General features: G+C 39.1%; 1 protein-coding gene across 6 annotated transcripts in view; it reads right to left on the minus strand.

Moving 5' to 3' along the window:
* The window catches only part of LOC112462057 (nephrin-like), a 240,113-nt gene that overhangs the window by 10,813 nt on the left and 206,720 nt on the right, over window positions 1-22,580 (minus strand). For 5 of the 6 annotated variants that reach the window (XM_025027595.1, XM_025027594.1, XM_025027591.1 and 2 more), the window contains exons 8-12: window positions 22,204-22,348; window positions 19,846-19,976; window positions 17,394-17,553; window positions 6,669-6,962; window positions 3,999-4,313 (exon numbers count right to left, since the gene is read on the minus strand). In XM_025027595.1, coding sequence (XP_024883363.1) covers window positions 3,999-4,313; window positions 6,669-6,962; window positions 17,394-17,553; window positions 19,846-19,976; window positions 22,204-22,348 — 1,045 coding nt within the window. The remainder of the gene's footprint in view (window positions 1-3,998; window positions 4,314-6,668; window positions 6,963-17,393; window positions 17,554-19,845; window positions 19,977-22,203; window positions 22,349-22,580) is intronic. The other variant, XM_025027593.1, reaches the window with a different exon arrangement.

The raw sequence follows: 22,580 nt of genomic DNA on the forward strand, positions 1-22,580 counted from the left end.
TGGAACAGCTCGTATTCGAAAATATCCTACGTGTTCGTTAATGTCTTTATCAGTTGGAAATGGGGAAAACATTTAATCCAAACATTCATTCAACGCATTAATTTCTCTTATATTTTCTAGACGGATCCTAAATTGGATTTATTTTCGAAAAGATTGATTAACCGCGAAAATAATCGGTATTTTTCACTCTCGTAATTTACTGCAATCCATCGAGGAATCGTCAAGATATGTAATACCTGAACGAACGGAGCTTAATCAGTCGTAATATTGCCCGCCATAATGCGGGCCCTCGCGTTTCCGCGAGCTTGATGGCGCGCGATCTCTTCGAGAGAGCTCGATCACGCCGATGGATTTCCATGAAATGTGCCAATCGTTCGTCACGCTGTGCGCACCGACGTATTTTAATGCAAAACGTCAAAATGCAATCGATACCTGCCAGTCATCGAACGAGACGAGCCGATCCGTGCGCGTATTTTTGTCATTTTTATCGCCTCGAAAGCTGCCATTCGAGCGGCGCGGCGTGCAGTCGTTTAACGCAGTCTACAGCTTTCATATTGCGCGAGCAAAGTATATCTTCTTCAAATGTCCAAGCCCGAATTCAAATTTCAACGAATGTAAGAAATACACATTCGTTTTTCGTTAACGTATACACAACTCTCAGTCTTCTAAAAAAATTCGCGCGATATATCTCTTCCTTCAGTGCGATTCCGTGGAATAGAGTTTAACTAAACATTTTAAGAACCAAACTTGCGGCGCTTTCGAGCTCGGATTTTTTTCTTCCTTCGCAAAAGCAGCGCGTATCGCAAAGTCTTGTTAGTTCAGGCGGCGGCGGCGGTGGGGGTCGGATATAAATCGAGCGAGAGTAGCGTAAGGAAAGGCGATTTGTAACGAAGGAGGGCCAGCTGATGCGAAATAGGAAAGCCTTTTATAGTCTGGTTTACCCCTATCTCGGGATCCCGCTGCAGCCCAGGCCGCAGTAGAGCGGATAAACGGCGGAGTCCGACGGGTTCCGCAGCCGCCTATTAGCCGCGCATTATTAACGCGCGTAACACCGCTTAACGTCTGTCTACGTGCCATCCACAGGTTAATCGTGAGCAATTAGTTAGAAGAATGCGGCAGAGCGGACCGGGGTCGCCGGCGCTTAAATTAGGCCGAGAAATTTGTTTAATGGGGTTACAGCGTGAAGCTACTACCGAAAATGCAGTACCCGCGCGACGCGGATGAATTTAGGAGCACCAGGCTAAAGTATATTCTAACGTAATTTGCGCTTGGATTTTATTTAAATCGAGATATTTATCATTACATTAAAGAACAGGATCATGAAATATTGAAAATATATAGGTATATACTTGAGAAGAGGTTATCTCTTTATTAATTATCGTCGGATTCGTGTAAAATAAAAATTGTGCCGATAAATAATTATCAACGAGCTCTGATAAGAGTAAGAGATTTATAACAAGATTTTCTTCAAGAGAAAAGAAACAGCAAGATAGATGCATTTACCTTTTCGAGACAGCCTGTGTATAATATTGATGCGTGCAGTTATTACTAATTATCTTGTTTACTTCGCCTTTGAATTGCCGATATTGATTACGTTTATACATTGGCTTTATAATCTGTGTGATTTTATAACTACCGTATATACTATCTGATCCAAAATTTTTCTTCTTTTTATCATAATGATCAATTAAATATGAGCCTATTTTACACTCTAAACATTTAAATCAATCTCTTTTGATACATATATCAGAAATTGTAGTTTAAGAATAAAAAAAGAAGTTCCTAATGTTCCTATTTAAATGATCATTATGATCAAAAGAAGAAAAATTTTGGATCGGATAGTATGCTGCAGTTATTAAACCGGATTATAAACCGTTGTGTTAAACGTAGTCAGTAATTATTATCGATAATGAAAATGAAGGTACGAAACGGTCATTGACGACGAGCGATCATGCGTCGGTGTACATCTAATAATTACGTACGTTTCATAAGTACGTCTGCTACAATCTCGATGCAGTTCTCTACACGTAACTCTCTAGCACGCTTACAGCTTCACATGACATACGTGTGCTTTGATTGAAGTAAAGAGATAATACCGCCATATATAATGATGAATAGACGCGGATTTCGGACGGACGGATCCAATATCATCGTAACTCGCAAAAAATGTATTTGTTTCAGACGAGCACATATGTTATACGGAAAAAGAAAATTTTACATACGTGATCCATTATATTTTGTCAGGTACCATTATTACCGAAACGTAATATCATTCGTTCCTGAATAATATTCATGTTCGGAAAGTTAATAAGCGTCACATCATTGTCAAAGTATTTTGTGTTTGTGATAGCGAACAAATGATAAAAATAATATTGTATAGAGTATATAAGCTGAAGTGCACAAAATGACGGATTATTACATGATTTTGAAAGAATGCTTTCTTCAACCAGCTTTCATTATGAATTCATTATGATATATTCATTATGATTCTTTCTGTTGTAATAACTTCGTAATCTAACTGCGGCTTATTCGATTGTCATCGTATCTTAAACAGAAGTATTATTAAATTTTTTTTTCATCTGAGGAGGAATAACAAAATCACGTCAAAGCAGATAAAGTACCGCGTTTTCTTCGAAATATATACACATATCTATTATTGTAAGTTATTTACAAGTATTTTTGGTTAAAACTTAAATTTACTTGTTTTCAAATAGATTTCGGATGTAATGAGTCGCTCCCTGAGGAAGTTATGAAATATACGTTGGCAGTGTGTAGAAGAAGATCAAATAAATAGTTGTTTATAATTTATCGTTAAACATACATTTGACATTAGCGTCAGTGAATATTTTATGTCCCATTTATTAAACAGCCTCACTTAATTGTTCCTTAATTAAATTATGAGCTACATTTCCGCCATAAAGGAGGGGGAGGGAGATCGAATTCCATTATAAACTTATTACTGATTCGAACTTTTCCGTACGTATATATCCTGTAGTTTGTTTGTCCAACTCCGGGCGGTAATGAGGAATATCTAGTGTAAAGTGTCTGGATGATCTCGCGCGAATCAACACAAATGCACGATATTATGGGCCGTGTGCGCGAGTGCGCGTAATATACTCGTGAACTTTCATGCGGCCACTCAAAAAGCCGCTGAAATCGAGTTACGATGTTATTGCACGAGAGAGGATCAACATGTTCACACGAGCTCTACGATGCAAGGCCGTGCAGCGTAGCGAACAGTGCTCAAAATATTAGATCGATTCATAAGCAATATCCGTCTACGATGCTTCCTTTATATCGCGCCTTCCATTTATATATTCCCGCGTGCATTTACGACGATATTCGTCGCTTTACGCCGCGGTGGCAAAGTATACGGGCGGTATTGTTACGGCATTGGCGCGATCGGGAGACTACGCGCGAGCGACTATTCAATAAACTATCGAGTCTATTACGCCGAGATTGAGAAGATTTCTCACCGAGGGTGAGGAAAACGTAATTCTGAAATTACTTAGATAATATTCAAAATCCTTCGACGTAGTAAAATAAAAACCTAAATAAAATCTGTGTGAAATTTAATGTCTTAAATATCCGTAAAATCACATATACAAGGAATTTCTCTATAAGTAGTTGAGAAATACTTGTAAATTAGTGAACATGAAGCGTATATAAAAATGTATCTGAATTTTTAAATGAATTACGCGCTGTTATAATTTCTATGATTATTATCATTACTGTTATCACTGTTGTTAGCGTTATTGCTATTGCAGTATCATAATGAGAACTCCACTCGAAACACAAAGCTGCTTAAAACTCCGCGGTACATCCTTCCCAATCTCTATCTATAACAATACCGCACCACTTCAGAATGCTTCGCGTCGTTCGAGGCTTACTTATGAATCGTCTGGGCAAGTACATCGTGGACGACTTCGTGGTCGATCGCGGATCGACTCGTGATCGATCATTCTCTCAGTACGGTTGTTCGCGGCCGGACGACTCACCTGTTCGCCTCTCAGGGAGATTCAGGGTGGTGGCGCGAAAATGCACGGTCTCGCTGCGACCTTTGGCGTTAGTCGAGTAAATGGAAACCTCGTAGTTGCTGCCGGGGTCCAGATTGCTGACGGAGAAGACGGGCACCTTGCTCGTCTGATTGTAGATGGTGGTGGGGCCGCCGCTCTTGCCGGACCCGGCCTCGCGGTCCACCTGCATCGTGAACTTTTGCGGCAGGCCGCCGTCAAAGCCCTCGATGCATTCCACGTAGATCGAGTCGGTGGTTTGATTTAACAAGGAGCAGTTGTGCGGCATGTCCGGGCGGCCTGTTGGATTCGCGCGCGATCAGCGTCAGTAACGGACACGATTCTGCGTGTTGATTAGCAACGTAATTAGCGAACGTGAATGAATGCTTAATTGGCGAATTTCGAAGGTATTCTATGATACTCATAGAGGAGAATATTTGATCCGACAAAATTGATCCCGCAAACGATCATGATGGTAGGAATCGTTTGTATAGTGCTGGGTATCGTGTGAGAACTGTGTTAATTAATTTAATCACGTAATTTCATCTAATATTTAAAGAGGTAATTGATTTAAATCGGAATTGTTTAATTGAGCAAATTCTATTCTATTTTTAAATTATTTATATGCCGTTGTATATTTATAGGAAAATTTGACACAAGAATTGATCTCAAATGCCCAAAGAAATAATACTGTACATCCACTTACTGTTGTTCAGTTTTTTATCTATACGTGCATAGTTTCACATAAAGTTTAAAGACTCTCCACAAAATGAAACAATCACCTATTTTAGACAAAAATGAAGCTTTCAAAAAAGCTGCTGACAGAGCAACTGTCTCACGTGCGCTCTTCTATACAGATTTGATCGCCTCTTATCGGCCGATACGAGTTTAGTTTGAATTTTCGTTTTTGTCCGAGCGACTACGGTACTCAAATTGACATGTCCCTTTTACGCAACGTTCACTTTAATGACGGTTTTTATTGCTTGTTCCAGTAGTTTAGTGCCAAGTGCAGTAAAATTGCGTTTGTCACGTATTGATGCCCGTTCGTCTACGACCTGTCCCGACCTTTGCGAACGAGGGGGATTTTCCCTCGGCGGAGAACGGATTCTTTCGCGACGTGTGTAAAAATGCTTGCGTCCCTTAACCCGTTTGCACGCGAATCTTTATGCTTACTGCTGCGATAAAAATGTGGCGATATCTCTTTCCAATGTTTTGCGCGAATATATTTCGAGCATAATTTTCTTGGTATTACACCATGTTAAATTGACTGTATTTTACACTGTATTAAATATATATTGACTTTCAACAAACCGCGTATTAATATATGTGCCGATAGTTTGAAATATTTACAATATAAATCATAATTGTGGAAATTGAACATTAATAGAAAATAATAATACAAAAAATCTTTGTAATAAAATTTGCAATGACTTGCTACTTTTCTAATATTTCACGAGTGTATCTGGGAGTTCTTCTGTTAAATGTTAAGTTATATTGATGCTTCAAAGATATAATAATGTTTAATATAAATTGCAATTGCAAAGAGTTAGTTAAAATAAAGGGCTGACAGTATTAATAAAAAGTTTACAAATGCATATACTCGGTACAAAACATCGCAATTCTCTTGTCGTCATAATAATAGACGTAAATGTGAAAACGGTTCTGAATTTACTTTCTTTCTTATTTTAAATACCATTATGTCTGTATAGCTTTATATTAACATTTTTGACTCATTCCCGAGCATTTTAAAAGTACAAAAAAAAGTATTGCAAGTAAAAAATTTGAGGAGCGCGTTGATTTATTTTTAAGTTACATCGAGTTCCCTTTCCGGTTTATCGAGATGCCGATAATTCGATGAAGACGCAGTGAATTGCGCAGAACGCGTTGCATTTATAATTTACCGGATGTCGGATGGTAGTGTTTCGACGACAAGAAGAGTAAATGCATCGAATCTATCGAATGCGCTTTTCAAGAGTTTTAGAACGGCGCAACATTCGTCTACTAAAATCGATTTGCTGTACTCTAAAAAGTTGTGTCGCAGCTGTGACGTCATCGAAAGATTTATCCGTCTTCGTTCCGTTTGATTTATTCACCTGGGTGGCGACAATGTTAATATCAGCGATTTGCACCAGCCGTATACAAAAATATCAAACGTCGCATCATTTATGCACATGTCATTTATGTAATTTACATGTTTGTGTTTTAATTCAGTCGCGCTTCAAAAAATTCAAATGTAGCACACGCGATTACGATTCCAACTCAGGTAATACATTCCGTTTATTGCATTATTTAATTATGCCCACTTTAGACTATTTGCATGTAATAAATTTTTGTGAAATTATTAATTGCATCGTAATTGGTTTCAAAATGTATTACGCAGCAATTACAATGTAAAATGCAGTGACGCATTTAATTACGATATATCCAAGCACAAAAAACGCGTCTGTATTTTAATAATTCTTATTTTCGGTATCGACGCGCAGATAAACTGATGCTTATGTAGGGACGCGCGAATGAATCTAAATAGTCGTAAATATTTCTTAGCAAATCGATCATAGTGAAGAGGAGTACGCGGATCGCGCGAGGACATCGTGAGACGTATGTGGGCCAGATCCGAAGCAATTTTTCAGAAGCCCAGTAAGGTCGAGCACTTACCAGCTGGCACGATATGGTAGACGCACGGCTCGAGCTGAGTGCCCTGGTCATTGCTGCCCCAGCAAAGGAGAGTGCCATAGTCCAGCTCGGTCATCGGTGTGTAGGATGCTGTCGAGCGTGTACGGTCGCTCGTGACGTGCGCCTGAGGAATGTTCACCGCCTCCATTGTATTATTGAATTTCCAGGTGAACGATACTTCCGACGGGTTCGCCTCTAGCTCGCAGGGGATCCTCGCGGTCTCCTGTCGCGCCACGCCAAATACCTTCGTCTGGCCGTGCTGGCATACTGGCACGACTGGAAATGTAAATGTTGGTTCGTGCGGTGAGAATGTAAGCCTTGCGTCGCGCGAGTTTATCTTTTACGACAGCATCGATGCGACGATAAATGTTATTTGATAGCAAAAGTACACGATATCTGTTTCATGACACGTCAAATGATCCATTAAATTATTGAACTTTGATAATTCGCGAGGCACGTAGATAAAGAGGATACAACGATCTGAACAAGAATCTGTGCTGTTACTTTCTAATTGTGATCGTTAAAGATAATAATAATGAAAATGGCGAGTTTTATATTGAGCCATTGATAATAAGAGAGTTACTTAACGTTGAAAATTACTTGAGATGAATTAAACCTCAACAGACGGAATGTATAATGCAATCAAATATTTTTAGCTTATTTCAAAAGAATCATATAACATTCTTTTATATAAATATATAGACATAACATATGGGATTAATTACTTAATTAATTAAACATTTTTAAAATTAAACGAAATATTATAGTTGGCACCTGTTTCGCAGTGAATATCCTTTATCTAGTAGATACATCAGTAACAGGATTAGATATTTTCATCGATGGTCTGTATCGAGGAATGATCGACATGTAAATTCTAGTATACGTCGAAGGCTAATATGATTATTAAGCACTACCCGTAATTAAGCATTAACGATGGAATTCATGTCCCTGCACCATTCCCGAGTTTCGTGTCAACCTCAGTCGACACGGTATCTGATATCGCCGTAATATACATAATACGCAATATACATGTATATATCCTGTAATCTACATATTGCAATGGTGCGCCATTAGTAGAGCATGTCTTCATTGTTCGGACAGGGTGGGGGGCACTCGCATATGTTCTTGAACAACGTTTTCCCCTATTATATTCTCCAGGAAACAGTTACTAACATCGTTTCACAATTCATGGCAACTGAAAGTACATTGTTACCCACTCGGTAAGAAAATAAGCCTGCGGCTGCACGCAACTCTTTACGCTGCGGGAGAGAAAAAAAGTGGAGAAAACCCCGCATTTTCTCCCGCATTTTCAAGTATGTACTTTGCGAACTATTCACAGAGCGGTTCGCAAATGGAGAAACTGCATATGTAAATATGTTCAAGATACTCCCACATTTTACCGTGCTAATTAACTTTCTCTGTCGTAATATATAAAAATAACAATAGAGTCTACGCTTTTTATCGAAATGAACTTTATACTTCTTGTTAGATTATATATGTTAGAAATAGAAAAAAGGATGTCGAGGTCGTGGAACCTGTATATGTATAATCCCTGTATATAATCCTGTGAAAGATATACTGTGTATCTCTTCTGGAAGCCACTTGACAAATGGATTGTTTTGACAAATGGACCATTTTGGCAAATGATCGATTATATCTTTGAGAAAAATGTATTTCATGGAACATTGTTTGAAGCACACATTTTTCTCTGAACTAAAATAACGACGTGACAATTAAAACAAACGAAAGAAATGTATTTAAGTGTATACACATGCGTTACATTTTTCCATTTAATAAAATTTTTTAAAATGGGAAGATATACGTATAAAGTGAGAATGTTTCATAGGATCCACGGTCTACGATTTTTATCATAAAATTATCATTAAAATTGAAAGAATTCTAATAGCTTAGTTATTACGTATCCGAACGCGTTCATCAACGACTCGGGTGGGGGGGAGGGGGCGATCGATCGTTATCTCCGGTAGTATCTGCAATTGACATTCACTTCCACGAACGAAAGAAGATATTCGGTGTAAGCTGACAAAGGGTCCCCTGCGACCTCGGCTCAGGACGGAAGTCTAGTCCGTCTCGTCTGGAAATTCAATAATACTTTGGACGTAGAAGTGGAGGAGCCGTAGAGCATGCGGGATATCCGGCGCACATATAGAGACTAGAACCCTTCATTGATTAGATCAGTCATAAAATTCCGGACGGTATCCGGTGCCTGCGTATTGCATCCCCTTTGTACTTTGCACAGTTGTCGAAAGACGTCCGATCTTGAGAGGGAGGGAGAGGGGGAAGACGCCTGGAAAGGGATGCCGCTCCGGACAGCGTCCCTGTCCATGCATCGCGCAGGCTAGTACGAAAGGCGAACCTTTATCCTCTTATTCTGGCGATCGTCGAAAAATATCTTAGGGATGTCATAAGGTTGCAATAAAGGTCACGAGTTGGAGAGCGACGAGCGTTACGCGATTACGTGCCGGAAAGGCGGATTCGCGTTTCGTGACAAACGCGATTTCGTATTTCCGCGTGTATGTACGCAGATATCGCGCAGTGCATTCGCAATATAATAAGCAATAGCGAGCTTTATAAATAACCGATCGAATAATACGTATATACCAATCATTTATCGTAACGTCCTCTCGCTTGGAATTCTCTCCAAGAACTGAACTCACGGAACCGTTAGGATACGACAAGCCACTTCATGTACATTGTTCTGTAATACTCGAAAGCGCGCACGAACTTGCGGAAATAAATTAATATAAAAGTTTGCCGCGAAAAATCTCGAATGCTCCAGAAACTGCGCCGCGGTGAAAAGAACTTACAGAACACATCGGCGAAATGGACTTACACAACACGACGACGTTGAAAATGTAAAGTGCAGATTTTTACATCGAAATTGTTGATAATAGTTAAACTCGATGCGCGCACGACGCATATACGCGATCACCGCGTATCCCTACCGTTTTCAAGAAGTGGATTGAACTTCCGGCTTAAGAGGAGACTTACTCCAAATAATTTCATTGTCTCGGGCATCAAATAGAACTTGTTTCTGGTTTCCCGATAAAAGCGAGCGTCGAGGACGAGTACGTCGCGATGTCGCGGAAACACAGGATATCGCGATCGATATGGTCGAGGCACTGACAATAACCAATTAATGCCGGTCATTAAGCATCAGTGACAGATCGCTCACGCCAAGCGTCCGTGCCAGCTATCGAAATGATATCTGCGCCGTGTATGCATAATTCAACGGGCCGCAATATCGGCTGCATCGTGAAAAATGCACGTCGATCTGTCGCGCGTGGGTCGCATGGACATATACGCGTAGAAGCGAAGTATGGAGGGTGAGAGGGCGGGGGGGAAGGTTTGCTTTTTGTTCTATTTGGGAATTCGGTCGGTCCATCTCAATTATCTAACGAGAGCGAAACAGCGTCAGGTATAACGTATCCTAAATATTTCGGTTCTATAGAGATGTTTCGAATATCAAATATGATTGGAAGGTCCTTTTAGCTTTTAGACTACACGTGATGAGAACTAAATACAGAATTAATTTATTTTTAATAGTTTTGTTCTTTCTCCACGCGATATATAATCCTGCCATACATATAACTTATATATCAAACTAACAGTTCTTTTCTCATAAAATATAATTTTATCGTCTTCTATAATTTCTTTTTCCTATATATAGTGAAAAAATTCCAGCAAAAAGTGTTGTTGACAATTTCAGGTTGAAAACTGGAAAGAAATTTTAGATTTATATTCTGTTTTCAATCAGTTATTTCTGTCAAATTTTAAGTTTTGGATTTTTAAAGAAGTTTTCGATTTGCTGCAGTTTGTGTGTGTAACAATAACAATTTGAGATGGTTAAGAACCGAGTATTATTAGTATATGGAGCGAAGAATAGTTTCTACGCGCATAAAATAGATTTAATTCCAAATAAGAGTGTCTAACACCCAAAAACACCTTACTCGAATATAATGTAGGTATTTATACGCATGCTATTTACTTAACTGGGAACGGGCTGTCTTGTTATTACGCGAGCGCTTAACGAACTTCTGTCTCTTAGGGGAGAGTAATATATATATATATATATATATATATATATATACATATATGTGTGTGTTTATATGTATACCTATATGTAGGTATAGAGTTAAAGTCTTTCCAAGTGTCTGACGAGTATACGTGTCTTTAGAACACGCGCGGAGGACGTCGACCCAAGAGAGTTATCGGATATCCTGCCGTTGACAGATTCCTTAGGAGATTTAACGGTACATTAGTCCCGGAACATCCTATATACAGGCCGATAGGGTACCAGACTTGGCATATTATTCTATGTTTACGGAATTTGCGTCACTCGCATCTTCGTCGATCGCACGGGGGGGGGGGGGGACGGCCTCGCGGGCGTACATCATCGTCGCGCCGCGCCGCTAAAATTCGTAAGAACGTCGCCGGGACGTATATATACGTCACGAGAATTTATAATAATAATAATCTATGGCGTGCGTGTACATACGTGCGTGCGAGACCGCACGCGAGTGGCCATTACGTCAAATAACGAAGATTTATGCCCGCACCGTGGCGACGATGTACCGCTCGCATAACTTATGCAGGCAGGTTCGCGAGATGCAACTATTACATATATATCGAGATATACCCCAGATATTATATGGATCGAGCGTGGCCGGGACTTGAGATGATACATGTGCGTCGATGCCTTGCTTAATCAGATACATTAATTAGCTTGGCGTTAATGGACCCAGTTAGATGCTCGGCCACGCGGGGTAGTGGGTACCGTGCCGCCGCGTCGACCGATCGATGGATCTTCGACGCGCGTTATCGAACGTCGTAATAAGCATCTCACGCGCGCGTCGCGCATGATAACTATCGGCACGACGACATGACACGGCGATACACCGTGCGATAAGGCTTGTGCCTAGGCATTCCCGAAGTATTCGATACCGAAGAATTTCACGGAGAATTTTATCTTAATTGAATACCTCGATTAATTAGCGTTAATGAGCCGGGTTGCGCGCAATCACGTCGCAGCTATCGGACGAAGGATCTTCAACAACGGGGTAATTATCGGTCGACATATATGCCGGCTGCATGCAACACAATGGCTTTCCCGTGAGATATTAATACAGGGGAGTAATTAATTCGTCCCGCATTCCGCCGAGAATCTCTATCCGGTATACTCTCCCGGAAAGCTGAAGAATCGCTCAAGGAATTTCGCCGCAAGCCACCTAAACGCCAGCGGGGGGGGGGGGGGGGGGGGGAACGGCGTATTGTTAAGGATTACAGATGGGTGACGTTACGTATCGATCGATCGCCCATCCGGGCGACGTCTTGGCTCGGCTTTTTTCGCGCGACTACATAATCTATCCAATCTATCACGGCGAATAAATCAAAACGCCCGGCGAGAAATCGAATTCACTTTTGCAGCGCGAATAAATGTCCGGCCCCGGCGGCTACGATAAATTCATTGACATATTTCATCCGGGGCAGCGACGGCGGCGGCAACGACGGCGGTGGCGGCGGCGGCATTCTAGTTTGCGCCGTCGTGTAATTAAATTACAGCGAGCGGAATCTAAAGTTAGCGAAACGAATTCCGCGAGAGCGCACGTATTGTGCCGATAACACGCCGGCTGACCGATGACGTACGTATCTACTTCCGTCGCGCCGGGGATAGAGACGGTCGTGTTTTGGATCGAGCCAGTTATAAATCGGCACGATTTTGTTGCCATACGCGAAATAAAGCGCCAATACTTTTACCGTATCACGTATAGTCGTCGGTTATAGCGTAAGTTATACGTAATTCGCCGCGTATAGCACACTACACGAACATTTTAATCTCGGCTTACTTGCTTATATTTATAAATTCGATCGAAACACACATAATCACATTTGATATACGCTAATACAGGCCTCTATTGGACGAAAGATTTTTTATAAAAATTTTTGAAGATAATTTTACAAAATATATTGAGAATGATACACCGTTAAATGTTAAAGGATAAAACTGAACCAATATCTTGAATTAAATAACATTTTGTTATTTTTAACTGTATGTTAACATTTATTATTTTGACACAAAATAGTATTATTTTAACTCCGTTGTTTTAATTAAATTAACAACACATTAAGTAGGAGTGGCGACTTATATAGGAACAGTTAAAAATGACTCAAATTGAGTATAATATAACACTCAAAATTTAACGGTGTAGATTACGAAACATAATAGAGATTTTGTTTCTCTCGAAAATAACTCTTCGAAGAATTTAAAATTCATTTTGAACCTGTCTTAATCCTTTTGCAAAAGGCGCCATTTTTTTCTTGCCGTATTATAATTTTTGACATCTTTTGTATATCATGTCAGAATAATGAATCATCTATGATAAAGAGATTCTGAGAAAGCAATTCCAGCAAGTCAAGAGAAAAATCGCCTAATAAAGACGAAATCTCGTCGCTACTACCTTCTTATCGTTCGATTTATATTCGCGCTAAATAAAAGGGTTTAATATTTTATTCGCATTAAGGTCTCGCATAGAGTTCACGTGACAAAAGTGCGGCGGTTGTAGAAGCGCCACGAAATTGCCGCGACGTGTAATTAAGTATTAATCGCGCAATTTCTATTTCAGCGACCTGGATTATTTTGCGCGCGGCTATATCGGTTGAAAGACCGTGTGTTCATGTCATGTTCGTTTTGCGAAACCGCATTGTACGACGAGAGAAAATGAGATCGCTTGAAGGAACTTTGCACACGCCCGTCTCGTAAGAAGTATTATGATAATCCAATATAAAGAGTATTTTGATGATCCAATATAAAGTATTACGGCACTCCGCTTTTTTCTGCAGATACTCCGGTACCGGAGTTAAAAGAGCTTATAAAAAGAGCAAGAGTCACAAGGTGACTTTGTACTCGTAACGCGAACTCCATTTTCTCGGTGTATCTTATTCATACGGTATTAATACACACTTTTGACAGTAATATGAAACAATAATTCGTTTACTTTTATTATCAGAAATAAGTTATCTGATATGGGTCAATATGTCTCTCCGACTGAAATACGTTGTGTCATCTATTATTGAATAAACAGTACCACGGTCCTCGTGTCTATTGAATATTTAAGTTTCCTTCAAGCTTGGGAGGACAAGAGCGGCGCGTTTTTTTTTTGTCGTATTATTCTCGCGTGAAATTTTATTAATGCTGCATATCGTGTCTCACTGCAGCGCAATGCTGCGCAACGTGCACATATAATTTTCTTTTCTTTTTAAATCTTAATGTAGAGTAATATTAAGATTACATATGTAAGCCAGTTGTCGACCAGTCGCTCCTGGCTAATTACTGTTATCGCTTTTAATCGCTTTGCGTTCCAGTTTAAAACCCTCCGATTAAGTGCGGCGTTAACTTCAACGAGTAGCAGAACGGCAAGAATTTTTAGGCTCCATGCCATTAATTACGGGTTGTTACGGCAATGCTTGCCTTATAATTTGCACGATACTGACGGAAGCTCGAATTCCGTTCGCACAGAACGCAATTACATAAAAATCGAGCAAAGATTCAGTCGACGACAATCTTCGCTTGGAAAGTTAGTATCGATTCGTCTAAGGCAACGTACGTCGAGAGAAACTTACACGTGATCGCGTTAGAAAGACGCATTGCGGGTCGATGAATTTTTAAGCATCGTGTCCAGAAAACGCAGTTGGAATACTTTTAAAGCACTTCTCGCCAATATTTCGCATTATCCAACTTTACTGTTATCTAACGATTTACAATCGTTACATTTTTTCCTTAATGTACATTACTTTGAGTAATTAGGATCGACAAATTCGTCTGCACAATAGCGTTATTTTGTAATAATATTTCTGACCCACTTGACCGATTTGGATTCATATAATGATATTTTTGAAAATTAAACTAATTTTTCTTCAAATCAAATATTCTGTTTTTTTCAAATTATCATTTTCTTCAAAGATATATATAACAGAGAGAATATTCTAAAATTATATATAAAACGTATTATATATGTATATTCAGGAAGAATACAATACCTTTCGCAAATATGCATATAATTTTGGTTCAAAATAATTGAAGTCTTTATATATAGGTGCAAATATAGGTTGTCCGAGAAAATCTGCGAATTCGTGTGTGCGAACGAGTAACGTAGCTTAAGATTTTAATTCAGTTTCAGCACGTATAATTATGCGCGCGGCAAGAAGCTCCTCCTCCGGGCTCTGCCGTATCCGAGATCTTAAGCCGCTTAGTTAGCTGTAAAATAGCGAGGCTGCACCCCGGGGGAACAAAGAAAATACGGATTATACGGGAACATTCGACGTTCACGAGACTCGTCCGTTTACCCTGCCAAAAGGGTTATTAAAACCAATATAATCATGAGTATTATTACGCGAAAATTTTGCGTAGTTTTCACCGGAGTTGCCCCAGCACAAAAATGCGCACACATGCATTCAGAGTGAAATTTTTGTGAAATACGTTTTGATGAGAGAGAGAGAGAGATGCGTGACATCTTCACTGACATATACCTACTCTTGGAAAAAAAATGAAGTCTATTTTAATATAATGCTGTTTCAACAGAAAAGAATAGGAAAAATTAGCATAACGGCATGACAGATTCAGTTGAAGCTTTAATCGGAGACATCCTGCAACGTCAGTTAAATAATAAAGGCGGATTTCGTTGATACTGCATTCATAAAGCGATGAAACGATTAAAAATTCCATTAATGCTTTAACTTTTCATTATAATTCAAATCGGTTCGCAATCCGTTAGAATTCTTTCATATACATATTTCTCTCGGATTCAAAATTCTATAAAGTTAATAATACACAAATGTAATTTCCAAATAAATTTAAAAACAAATTTTTATCGCCCTTACTATTACGAGTGTTTAGATGCTTCTTGACATATAATTTCTTTCATCAGTGTAATCTTTTTTCTTTCTTTCGATTTTTTAAAGTAATTTCTTTTCTCTGCCACACACAGTTTAATTAAATTCAAGTATCCAGAATTTTATTAATTTATTAAATTTTATTAAAATTGTCATATTTAATTATTTATTAAATAATTCTATTAGTATAGACTCTATAAACGACCTGTACATACATTATGATTAAGAGGGAGAGAAGGATGGAGTACTGATCAACTATTAATCCGTGCACGGATTAACTGTGGGTAATTTATGTGCGTTAAAGCCACTAAATACTGATGAGCGCACCTGCTATATAAATGGTGGCGTATGTCAGTCAGTCATCGTAAGTTACACATAGACTTAAGGCAGGGCTACTCGGGTGTTATGCGCGTACGTGCATATGTTCCTAGGTATGTAAAGCATTTGGAGTGATTTAGTGCACGCTGAACTCTACAGGGCGAAAGGTATTTTACTTAGAAAATGCAAAAACAGACCAACGCGTATATATATCACCGTAATAAATTTCTACCGAATTGTGCAGCGAAGGCGGCAATATTTCTCGTTAAAATCTAGCAAGAATCTCGTGTTATTTCGTTATCGAATGAAATATATCGCGTAATACGTGAATGATTGATGAATTCAGGATTTATAAAAATCACTTTTTACATCGATAACATCAGCTACAACTTTTAAATAAGATAGATGAGAAAGATAGGAAGTCTTCAATTTGCGACATGATCAAACTATTATTTTTTGCCCGATCTGCGTTTATTCGTTTCTTGTAAAATTTGTATCAACTAATTACGCAACAACAAATTTTACTATTATATCCGTATATAGCATCTCGAGTTTTATAACTCATAATCTTTGAAACTAATCTCGCGTCCGTAATCCATTTTATAACGCGTTGAAAAAGCTGTCGAAACTTACTTATGGTGTTTAAGTTAACGCGTGCATGCGAAATTGCCTTACGGTCGCCCGGCTCTCTGCCGCCGGAACCTTTATGAAACCTTGTTTTCTTTTATAGTGCGCGATACCGAGATATTAAACCGTCGATATGAAACTGAGATCTCGCCTCGCCCGCACACCGAATGCGCGGACATTTCCTCCTATACGCGCCGGATTTATGTCCCCTCGTAAACAAAGCGGGCCCCTAAGCTGATTTAACGTCGATCCGCGCATACCGGTGTGTCAGTATCAGTTACGTGCCAGAGTGCGGTGAATGCAGTGACACAGAAATTAACTCTAACGTCTGGTCCGGAGAGACTCTAGACTCGGAGAACAACGTGACGCGTTCTGCCATTCCTATTTCGGTTAAAATCGTCGTTTCCCAGTCGATAGATATAGGGGACGCTGAGGAAATTTCGTCTATAAACTCTGATATCTCTATGCTGGAGATTTAAAAAGATCAAAGAATCATTCCTCCTCTAAATATAAATTTAGAAACTCATTCTGGTTTAAATAATTATAGAAATCCGTCTTTTGCGAATTTATATATAATATTTAAATTTAAATTATAAAATTTCAACATACATTCCAAAACGTTTGTAAAATATGATTAAAAAAAAGATTTTATATAATTATTATATATTTTAAACAAAAGTAATCGTCGATTTAAACAATTACGAATTTTAGAAATCTAAATATGAGCACTGGCGGTGAATTGTCATGAATAATAATGCGAGAATAGTTTAATTTAATTACAGCGTCAATGTAGATTATAGCGAATGACGGGAAATTCGGGAGATATGTGTGCGTATATGTGTAACAGTTACTCACACTTTATGTCCAAGTTCAGTGGATTGCTCTCGCCGTCGCCCTCTTGATTATTGCCGATGCACGTGTAAATCCCAGCTCTACTGCGAGTGACACTTTGCAGCACCAGGCTCTGATTACTTATTATCGTTCCGGTCGCCGTGTTGTGATACAGCGGATTGCCCTGCGAATGCGAAATCAAACGAGGTCACGTTGTGTTTACAGATACCGTGAACAAACGCGGCTCAGAATGCAAGTAATAGACTACTTAATCTTGCAAGAGATATTTAGCAAATCGGAAAATGCATTCTCGAAAGCGGGGAAAAAAAACAGATCAGAATAATCTTCCTTGTCTGATAAAAAATGTATGAAACAGTTGGCTACACAATGTAAAATAATAAATAATTCCAACAATAAGTACTATACAAAATATGGATGGCTAAGTACACTTGCTACGCGCGATATTAACGCTGCAAAAAATACGGGTGAACTTTTTGTCCTTTTTCTCTCGCACGGGCTAAGCTATAATAAATCCCGCATGAGAAATTCGCGACGAGGAACGCTGACAGTTTTTCGATCTCTCGCGTCCCCTCGTCGCATGTGCGACTTTCGAGACTGCGAAAGCGGCTTTGAGTTTTCACGAAACAAATTTCGAGTCTTTGAATCGGGGGAATTGATTGGGATTTGCGTTTTGCGGTGTTTCCGCGTATACGACATTCGTTCGATAAGAGCCACCGAAATTGGCTCGACGGATATCAAAGTTCGAAGAGCGTTGCAATAACTTTAATGTTACAACATATATAGATTTCAAATATTATCCCTTTGACTTATTTTGAAGATACATTTATCAGTGATGAGTCAAAACTTGTAACAAGTATTTTTTAGACTTGTTGTCCCTTAGCAAACATTTTTCTTGACAAATAGTGTCAATCAATAACTTCTAAATATAATTTATTAATAAATAAATATATCTAGTATTATTATCCGTCACTGCAATGTTTTCTCGTTATTATCTATTATTTATTTATGTTAAGTAGACTTTTTAGTTTAACAGAACTCTCTTTTTTCGTCTTATTAAGATATGTATTGTTAACAATTAAGAGATCTTGCAAAAAAAAAACGTTTAAATAAATTCGCTTGAAAAAAGAGATTAAAGAATTTATTTGAAAAAAATTCTTCCATTTTTTAATTTAATGACTATTAAATGCCGTGAATATGTATTTCGACGGCAGTAAAAGTTACGTTTTGTGTCGTAGGATTAAAAATAAATTTAGGATGATTGAATGCAATTGCTTTCCGGCCATTTAATTGCGACAGGATATATCTTGATTTATACCTGTGATTCATGCTGTGCCATCAGTTCCAAATCAATCGCGTCTATGACTTTATCATGGATAAAGACAAAGCGTTCGAAACGATTGAACGGATTAAAACACATTCGGGCATTGACAAATGGCATTCTTATTAATCACTGATAAAATGCTCCGATTTATGTATCTGTAGTTCGATCTACGCTGCGTTATTTCCGTCTCATATCAATCACGCGAATCATTCTAACAGCGAGAAGAAAAACATTGCGTACTCGAGCGTACGTTTAGAATAAATTCGGATAAAGCGACGTGATGCCGATGAATTACCACTCGTGTGGACATTTCAATATTCGTGTCGCGCGATTCATGTTGGGAATCTCGTATCAAACACGCGGATTATTCTGATATTAGTAAAGGGAAATCAGAGATTTTACACGCGCAGTACTTGTTTGGTAATTAATTAAAAAAAAAAACCGACACTACAACATGTCTAATATTATCTTCTAGTTCAAATAGAACATACAAATATTAATAAAATGATTCTAAAAAAAACTTTACGCATTAGATATCACAGCTAATTTATTTTGAAAGTTTATAATACGACACATAAAATGTTTTGTAAATATAAGGCGCATTTGGTCACACCTGATTTGCTCGATAATGTTCTCTTAAAATTGTCAAAACTCGGATTTCTCAGCATTCATTAATCAGAAACAAAGATTATTGACAATCAATTCGCATGCGTATTAAAGTATTAAAAGTTATATTACGTATTAAACATTAAACCGTTAATAGTTACGTTGTCTCGATCACGCGGAGGGGGAGGGTCTAATTTGAGACAAGGACAATTACGCGACTTTCCTTAAAATGCAAAGTGGTTGTGAGAAGGATCCGGTTGTGAGAAAATTTCTAAAGCCTGGCCGCTCTCCGAAGATTAATTACTGTGCGAGGGGTCCGCTTTATATGCGTCCTGCGCAGTGTGTCTCGGCGATACGAATCCCAGATCAAACGCGCGAGTTTTCGGACGGAAGTTGGTGTGACGCAGGTGCGCGCCGTCGTTCCCTTATCTCGACGCGATTAAGCTTCGTCGGCTTATATTATCGATTTCTGAACTGGATTCGTTATCTGCGCCCCATGCGGTGCGCGAGCTGTGTGTGCGGACTCACGTTATGGCGCCAGGAAACCTTGTAAACCCAGGGATTGGACTTGATGTTGCACTCGAAGTAAACGTCGATACCCTCCCGAATAGCGCTCGAATTCAAATTGCTGCCAAGCTCGAGGGTAACCACAGGCTCGTCTGAAAACAGAATCGACATCAAAGCTGAAGCGCGCGAAATGTGCCAATATGAGAGACGCCGCTTTAATTACAGTAATTGGCGTTATTAGTGCTTACTGCTTAGAATGCTTAGATATCGATCTAAACAGAAAGAAGAAGAAAAAACGCGAAAACGTAGACGTTTGGACAAGAAAGGGAAATTTCTTTTAGCGCATTTTGATACTACCTTACTAACGTCAACTCGCCGATCGACAAATATCATCTATTTGACTTATCTTACATGTAAATTATACCGAGTTTCCAGAACTCGATTTCAGTTTACTTATCTTTCCAGTTTTGGTCTCTTATTCAGCGAGTTAAATATTTTTTCGCACGTGTGATTCGAATAACAGGAAGTTATAAAGAAATCATTGAAAGATTGGTTGGTCGATTAATAAATCATTTCTTGTCGAAGTAATAGGAAGTTATAAAAAATCATTGAAAGACTGGTCGGTCGATTAATAATCATTTCTTGTCGAAATATTCGAGACAGAAATTTCGTTAATATAGTACCATTCGCGGCGCGGATGTATATAGTTTTCGATACCTAGTCTCGTAAATAAATGGTCAACCGCATCGAGTGCTGGCGCATTTTCCTATTGAGAGACCGTCGTCCGGTATCCGTTCCGCGGTATTATCTTCGCGGGGGAATAAAAAAAAGATCGCCGTATCGAGTCGTTACTTATGATTCCTTTCGCGGCAACGCCCGCCGCCCGCGAATCCGATAATACCGATTCGCCGATTCGCGCTCACAATAAACGCAGTAAGAGTAAATTTTCTCGCCGTTTCCCAGCGCCGTCCGCTCCGTGGAATTACGGGCGGACGCGACTAATGGAAAAAACCGTGGAAAGACGAGGAAATGGGGCTGCCAAGGTAGTCGAAGTGGTGGAAATGCGGCGCGTAATCGGACTGAATCTTCAGCGCGGCGGATCGGCATGTGCCATTAATTTCCACGCGAAACTCCTCTCCCTCTCGCTTATCCCGCGCGCTCTCGCGTATCTCGTTCTCTCTCTCTCTCGCGGACCGGTTAGAGGAAAACTTTTATATTGGACAGTGAAATCACGGCGTTAATCCTGGCCGGCTGCAGAGTCGGACTGCGACGCTTCGCGGCGATTCGTCCTGCAACTTTGCGTATTAATGGCGTTGGAAAGTTGCACCGGGGGTGCAATTTGGACTACGGCATCGACATTCGCCCGACGACATGACCGTTGGGCCCCATGCCGATATCCCCCGCGCGCAGATAAATTTGAAAGAATGTATCCAACACAGGGGAAACCGTCGTATTTGTAAACGTTTCTGGTTGTCGACAACCGGCGTTGAACCGAAGAAATTCAGAACATCTAACGCGAAAAGAAATTTTCGTCAATTGCGAAATTAGCAGTGACATTGATTGAAAATATTTTATTTTTATTTATTTATTAAAGATGCTTTGACTGTTACAAGGGATTATTAGCGCTCCGCAGCGCATACCCATTTTCTCTCTCTTCTCTTTCTTTCTCATACTAAATATAAAAAAAATTATATTAGATCACTTAACATTTAAAGAAATAATTTGTATGTTTCTTCACTTTCTTCAATCATTTTCTTAGAATGTAAATACTTGTGCAACTTATTTTTAAATCTGTCAAGTTTATTCTTTTATTAAAATAAAGTAATATAATATAGTATACTTCATCGTGTTAATATTAATGACAAATTCTTTCGTCGAATTCGGATCCTTGACATTTAAATCTTAAATCAAAGCTAATGTCAAATTAAACCAAAATTACTGATTGATACTCTTGAATCTTAAAAATTACAAGTTTCTTTTGAATATTAAAATATTTTAATAATTTTTCATGGCAGAAAAATCAGTTCAGCCAAGGAATCTATTGCTATCCAGATTTCAGTGTAACGATTTTTAAAATAAAATAACGTAACCGCTGCGATGAATTTGATCCCAACGGTAAATGTTGTTGCGTTTTACGCAAACGTTTTTCGCATCCGCCGATATAGCGGCGGGATGCGAAGTACAAAGAATAGTTTAGAGAAGTAAATTCTCGATTGAAAATTTTAATGTTGACTTTATAGAGCATACGTACGATGACATGCATGCGCAATGTGCTTGTAAAAATATTACACTGATGGAAGTTTCTATTGTGCGAGCGCATACGCGAGATGTGAAATTGCGAGAGAGAACACCCCAGTGCGTTTTTGTGAAAACACTCACGGTATATATTGAGCTTCCATCCTTCCTCCATCTCCGAATCCGGAATATCTGGTACGCTGGCGCGACAGTAGAGAAACTTTCCGGCGTCTTCGATACTCGGCACGAATGTGAGGATGCTGGTTGTTACGTTGCCGTCGGGACTCGTCTGCCGGCAACGAGATTTCATGAATTTAAAACAGTTTACCGAATAATTTAATAATCGCGGTATGCATACACATTCCGAATCACCGTCGTGATCGGATTAGAGCCACTAGATCACAATAATTACGCCAATATTGGACCTACTACTAGTCAATTACAGTGCCCAATATTCGCATCTCTAAGAGTTTACAATGATCATATTGGATAAAATATAAATTGCGCAATTGTTGCGTTTA

The sequence above is a fragment of the Temnothorax curvispinosus genome, unplaced genomic scaffold, assembly GCF_003070985.1.
Source record: "Temnothorax curvispinosus isolate PA1 unplaced genomic scaffold, ASM307098v1 QBEX01011959.1, whole genome shotgun sequence".
In the NCBI taxonomy this organism is placed as follows: domain Eukaryota; kingdom Metazoa; phylum Arthropoda; class Insecta; order Hymenoptera; family Formicidae; genus Temnothorax; species Temnothorax curvispinosus.